This window comes from Trichechus manatus, unplaced genomic scaffold (genome assembly GCF_000243295.1).
Source record: "Trichechus manatus latirostris isolate Lorelei unplaced genomic scaffold, TriManLat1.0 scaffold00030, whole genome shotgun sequence".
Lineage (NCBI taxonomy): Eukaryota > Metazoa > Chordata > Mammalia > Sirenia > Trichechidae > Trichechus > Trichechus manatus.
Genome location: NW_004443966.1, coordinates 1,540,219 through 1,546,983, shown reverse-complemented (window position 1 = coordinate 1,546,983; position 6,765 = coordinate 1,540,219). Strand labels below are relative to the sequence as shown.

Here is a 6,765-nt window from a genome sequence, read left to right as displayed (position 1 = left end):
AAAACAAAGTTAAATACATACTGTTTTTAGGCAATCCCCATCACTGGTCTTCCTCAATTAGCATAGATTATTAAGTGTTTATAAGCGTTTGGTACTTGTACAAGAAACGTACTTGGAAACATACTTATGAAGGAGTTCTAACCATCTTTTTGTATATTGAAATGGCTCAGTTTTACTGTCCACATTTCTCACTTCAAGAATTTTTATAAGATGTTTATGAGCATTGCTTTAGTGTGCCTAAATCTTGCTGAGGAGGGAAAACCCTGTGGATCACAATGGTCTGATCCCATTGTGCATGGGGTCGTTGTGAGTCAAAGGCCAACTCAGCAGCAGCTGACAGCAACAACAAATCTTACAGAACAGCTACTGTAAATTTACTGTCATTAATTGGCAAGGAAGTTGTTTTGTTAGTACGATAGTCTGCAGACCCAATGGGAAAAATGTAGATAAAAAAGTATGATTTTTGCACAAATTATAAGTAACAGTGATAAATAATAGCACTTTGTAAACAATTGAAGTTTTGTTAAGTGTTTGTAAAAAGTAATTTTATATAAGCAGAAATTGAGGCAAAAAAATAAAGACTCCTCGAATCATAGAAGTTTGCAGTGGTGAGTTGGAGTTAAAATCCAATAGTCTGCCTAGAGATTTTTGAGAAGCATGCATTAAAGGACCCCGTGATTACAAAGTTGTCGTCATAGGCCAGATTTGGTATATTTGCCTGTGTCAACTGTGAATTGAGATTTCTTTACTCGACTGTATTTCAGGAAATCGTCTGCTTCCAAGACTGCACAGAATGGAACTCAGCAGTTACCTCGTATTGGTGCTGGCGAAGTGGGAAAGAGCTTGGAAGGAGCTGTAGAGAGTGAAGACTCCTCAGTGCCCATGGTAGCGCCCAGCAGCTTCATTGATGCAAAGGTACTCTGAGCCGAGAGACTGATTTTGCTGCATAATCCTCTGCGTTCGTCTTCCCTTTATATGTAAAATTTACTTACCAGAAAAAATCTGTTGACTGTATTACATCTGTACTCCATTTAATGAAATATAAAGCAATTTCACCCAGATCCTTCCTCACATAAAATATCTGAGGAGAAGAAGATGGGGACAGAGAAAGAACAGAAGAGCCAAAGGATGACAGAGATACAGGAAAAAAAATGAGAAGGTAGCATGCATTCACATCGATGGCATTGTATGGTACTAAGGTGTCCTAAATAAGAACGCTGTGGTCATTACTCTGTATTTACTATAATTTGGACTACCTGTATTTACTGGGTATACAGTTTTTTATTAATCCACTTTATACTTGGTTTGGTTGATGTTTAACTGAATGGACCTTCAGAACAGCCCAGGTGTGAAGGATATTTTTAAAATATGGAGTATCTAAATAGATGCCTCAAAATCCTTCGCTTTCTGGCCTGAGGAAGTGGGACATAGTAAGGAAATGTCACTGGGAGGTATTACTCGTGTCCTTTGCAGTGGAGGTAGTAATAGTACAGCGATAGGCATTATGAACTCCAGCTACAAGTTATTTTTGGTCACGTTGCAGCATTACATAATGTGCATTATCATACAGCTTCCAAACTTTTTTTTTGCGAGCAAGCCAGGATGCTGCCGTAATAAACTCACCCCCTACGACAGTTCAAGTAAAGGGTGGTGTTGGGGAAAAGACGGAGAGACCCTGTGTGAGATGAAGGACAAATCAAGTTCGATGTGCTGTCAGTCAGGTGTCCTCAGACTGCGCCTGGCCAGCCCACAGCCTGTTTTCCTATGGCCACCCCGAGTTAAGAGTCGTTTTTACATTTTTAAAAAGCTGTCAAAAAAAAGAAGAAGAGAAGAAAATGAGACAGAGAAGGTATGTGGCCTGCAAAGCCTAAAATATTTACTATCTGGCCTTTTATAGAAAACTTTTGCCAAACCCTGCTAGAAATTATTTTTCTCAACTCTGCCCTAAAATTTAGAATGATAAAAATATAACAATTTGAGGCAATTTTGATATTAAATTTTATCCGATTATATTTAACACATGTACTCTACTTACATCTAACACAGTGCTGTATGCTGTATCTGTGTTATGGGTAAATAATCATTGAGTTTTACAACTCCTGTTGCCTTTTTTTTTTTTGTAAGTTAGCTTTTATTTTCTAATACAAATGAAACCTTTCAACTTATCTCAAATTAATCTTAAAACATTAGTAGCTAAAACTTTTAAATAGTGACCCGGTGTGTGTCAGAGTAGAACTGTGCTCCGTAGTGTTCCTGGGTGGTGCAGTTAATGTGCTCAGCTGCTAACTGAAAGGTTGGAGGTTTGAGTCCACCCAGAGGCACCTCAGAAGAAAGTCCTGGCAGTCGACTTCTGAAAAATCAGCCATTGAAAACCCTATGGAGCATAGTAAGTAAGCATACAAAGTACTAAAATATACTGTGGTTCTGTTAATACTAGCTTGGAAGTGGACATGAGAAAGGATAGAGAGAAGCAGAGTGGGGAGGAAACTTGGACAAAAGAGGGAGAATCTAAAGTGAAAGAAGGAGGCAGAGGGAAGTGGAGGCCTGAAGCAAGATTGGAGGCCAAACCTTCAGTTCTGTTGTTTTTGTTAGGTGCTGTCAAGTCAATTTCGACTCATAGCAACCCTGTGTACACCAGACCGAAACGCTACCTGGTCCTGCGCCATCCTCACAATCGTTGTTATGCTTGAGCCCATTGTTGCAGCCACTGTGTCAGTCCATCTCATTGAGGACCCTACGTTTTACCAAGCATGGTGTCCTTCTCCAGGGGCTGGTCCCTCAGTTCCCTTAGGAAGTGATTATCCTACAAGTTGACCTTCCATTTATTGCTACTTTCATTGAACATATGTGAACTTTGTACAGTTTTTTCTCCCCAATTACTTTTTTAGTTTTTCAAACATACAGAAAGGTTGAAAGAATAATTTGATGAATACCCAAATAATTGTTAATATGTTGTCATATATGTTTATCTCTCTGTTTGCTGTACATTTGAAAATAAGTTATTGGAATCATTACATTTTATCCCAAATACTTCAGCATATTTATCTTTCTTAAAAATAATCTTAGTGTATCATTTGATCAGTAACAGATTTGTTGTGTGTTGCTTGTGTGAAAAAAACAGTGATGTCTTTGATCTTTTTTCTTTCAACATTTAAAAATGTTGTGTACTGCTTGTGATAAACTGAAATCTATAATACCAAGATATTTACATTTTCTCCTTTTATCTCCGCAGGGAGGAACTGATCTGATAATTAATAGCTATGGCCCTATAATTAAAAACAACTCTAAGAAAAAGTGGCTTTTTTTCCAAGACTCTAAGAAGATGAAAGTTGAGCAGGTAACCAGCCTACATGAGAAATAGCTCTGGCAGTTCACGGTATATGACATGATTGTCAGAAAGAGAGGAAAATGTAAATCAATGCTTTACTGTAATTTCTTGGTTCTTACTGGCTATGGTTTTATTACTTTGGGACCTGACTCTTTGGGGAACCATGAGTGACCACTGAACTGAGGATTAGAATAGTAATCAGAACTGGTTTTCACGTGGAGGTGGGGGGGCGACAGTGGAAAAAGGAATGGGGCAGGACCTTTGTCAAAATCACTGAAGCAGCTTTATTTTTGACACTTCCTTTGCCCCGGGTAATTCTGACATGCCCTACTCGTCTGTGGGGGACCACTGACCCACAAAATCCATTCATAATGATGACCTTTCTCCACATACTGGGACAGTTTGCTGTCTCAGGATACATAGGATATATACAACGAGATTTACTGTTTTCTGGGAGCACAGTATCATCACTGATAAACGTCACTGACAGCGTTTTCTGTATTTTTGCTTAGCCTCAAAGAAGATTTTCTCCAGCTGTCTGCTTTTACCAGCCAGGTACTACTGTGTTAATCAGTGACGAAGACTCTTCCGGCCGCCCCAGTCAGACCACCAGCTTCCCCAGGCCCTTCGGTGCTGCGGCTGATACTGAGCACTCAGCCAATAGTGAAGGCAGTCACGAGACTGGGGATTCTGGAAGGTTTTCCCACGAGTCCAATGATGAGATACACCTGTCCTCAGTCATGAGTTCCACACCCCCGACCTCTCATCCCTTCCCTGGCAGCGATTCAGGTGGGGGTCCCGCAGTGAGCCGGTGTGAAGAGCCTGCAGGGCCCTCAGGGGCCGAGCCGACTTCCTCTGCAGTCCCCCAGCCACCGTCCACCACGCTGTGCTTTCATAGAAATGAGTTTCCCATCTAGACAGCCACGTTCAGGTATTGTCACCTGTGAGTCTGTTCGAAGGACAATGAACAGGGAACCAAAGCCTTTGGTGAAAATCTTGATGTCTTACTGGGTATTTCAGACTTTATTGAATGTGTTTTTTTTTTTTTTTAACTCACATATTTTGAATGTTTCATTGTCAGCAATGTGAATGGACAGTCAGGATCTCTGACTGGATTATAAAATATGTCACTGGAGCAAAGGGAAGACTTTGGAAAGCCCCTTTGCTGACCGTCTACCTCAGTTTGCCAAATGGCAGACCCTGAAGACAACATTGTTACCTCGTTTGTTGGTTTGGTGTGTCTCAGCTACGTAACCGATGATACTTCCTAGTAGCGTTTTGTTTTCATTGCTGTATGTGTAATACGTAATGCGTTTGATCAGAGGAGTCATATAGGTAGATGAGGACGAATGTTTATCTGAAGCTCTGATTTTTTAAAAAGAACCTGTGACACCTGCATGGTTCGGACGGTGTAACTCCTCTGACTGTGAGGACTGTAAACCACGGAGGAGAGAGAAAGTGGGACTGATATTGCTAAAAGCCCTTTATGTTTTGGGCGTCGGAGCCTGAAGTGCTCACTGCGGTATCACAGAGCTCAGCCTGCCACGAGCGTGCCTTTCCTGCCTCCCTTCTGGCTGGCGCTCGGCCACAGGCTGTGCTGTCTAGTTTCCTCAGCGTTGCCAGCGTTAGTTACAAAACTCCAGGCAGAAAATGGGTTTTTTAAAGATAATGGGTTAGGGCTTTTTTGTTTTTAATCCCAGCTTGGCTTAGAGGGGTGAAGAAATTTCATAAAATATTAAGAATAAAGATAAATACGACAGTAGACAGTAAAATGAACTTGAGGTTATCACGCTAACAGTGCCTTCCAGTATATATTATGAAATTCTTTGCCTTATACTTTTTTAATATTCATGAAGTTGTTTGGGACAAGAGTACACAAAAGTTGCCTTAAGAGTTTCTTGGAATTTATCAGTAATTATTTAGATGGACGTTTTCTTACCGTAGTGGCTTTGTTTTTTTTAGTGCAGGTTTGGTTCAGGGATAAGTATTCAGACCTCTTACCTCCCTACCTGTTGTGTGGTCTTGAGTTCTTAAGAGAATTTGGTGTCTGCATTTCCTTTTCCTTCAGTGTCAGTGCTGTGAACAAGGAGTGCTGACTCCAGGAGTGAGTTAATCCTCGTGCTGGTTTGAAATCAGCCAACTGTTTACTCAGCAACATAATACAGGCCTTCTCTCAGTCTTAAGACAGCACCTACTATGTGCCGAGCAGCACACGAGAATAAGGAACTGAAGGTGTGATGTGGAGAGGGAGCCCATATCCTTTAAAAAAAGACTCTTTTTACAGATTATCCGGAAATTACTCTTGAGCCTCACTTCAACATGGATCTTAATGAGGCTTCCTCAGAACTGTTCTTCATAGGAGGGGGCCTGTTGAATGGTATTCTAAAATGAAAAGAACATTACAGGATGTCAGTCCCACTCTATCATCTCCTCTCCCGGTGACTGAAGACAAAACATTTTCTGGATTGTTCTGTAGTTTGTGCCAAACTGGACGTGTTCAGAAGCAGACCGGCGCTAAGTGCCAGCAGCCACTTCGGAACTGACTTCAAAGACCCCCATTCAGTTCCCCAAGGATGGGCTCCATGGCAAAACGAAAAGCAGAGCTTTAGGTGAACAATCTGAGGGCAAGGGAAAAATGCTGCTCCTGCCTTTATAGCTCCTGTTCTATACTACCTCCTTTTAAAGTTATTCTAGTGTTAGTTTTTCCTGTACTCAGGGAACATTTTGTTACTTTTGAGCTGCCTCATGGAAGCATGGGCAAATTGACAGGGTATGGCGTTTTTTTTGGTTTGTAAGTAGAAGTATGTGGGGCCAACTTTTATCAGTGTCTAAAATTAAGGGGTACATTGAGATCATTTTATTTTTGCAACTTTCGTTAAAAGGCAAACAAATTAATTTTTGAAGGTGAAACATCATCCATCATGGTTATGGAAGATGTGTCTGGGACTGTATGAATTTGAATAGTTTTAAAGCCTGAAAAGATGATCTGAAGTCCTCGAGGAAAGTATTTTGATTGTTTTTTGATGGATAGGCCCATAGTAACTGTAGATCTTTAGGCTATAACTATTTGCTAATTATTTACCAGTATATTTTTCACCTTTTCATTTTGTTCTTATACAGACCTTTTCATAATAATCCTGTTACCAAAGACTTTTCAGTAGAAAGTGAAAATTTGAATATTATTTTCCCCCAAAATTGAATTAACTAGAGACATCTGTAGGTATGAAGCTTATACAAGTAGTTACTAACCCAAAGCAATAGGGTTTATACTGATTGTCGTAGTTAATTAGACTAGTAATTCTAACTACCTTATTGTTACCAGAGCATTTAAAATAAGTTGTAATAGTTTCTTTACCAGCAGATAGTTCCAAAGAATTTCAAGTGTAATTTTTTTTTCTTCAGCGAGTAAATCTTCGACTATACAGTATTAGAGTATT

At 40.1% G+C, this 6,765-nt stretch overlaps 1 protein-coding gene across 1 annotated transcript in view; it reads left to right on the top strand.

Annotated features, from left to right (window-relative positions):
* Positions 1 to 4,822, top strand: part of PRTG (protogenin) — a 134,090-nt gene extending 129,268 nt beyond the window's left edge. Inside the window, exons 17-19 of the mRNA XM_012555090.2 lie at positions 765 to 915; positions 3,233 to 3,337; positions 3,841 to 4,822. Coding sequence (XP_012410544.1) covers positions 765 to 915; positions 3,233 to 3,337; positions 3,841 to 4,245 — 661 coding nt within the window. The 3' untranslated portion in view covers positions 4,246 to 4,822. The remainder of the gene's footprint in view (positions 1 to 764; positions 916 to 3,232; positions 3,338 to 3,840) is intronic.
* The last annotated feature ends 1,943 nt before the right edge of the window (positions 4,823 to 6,765 follow it).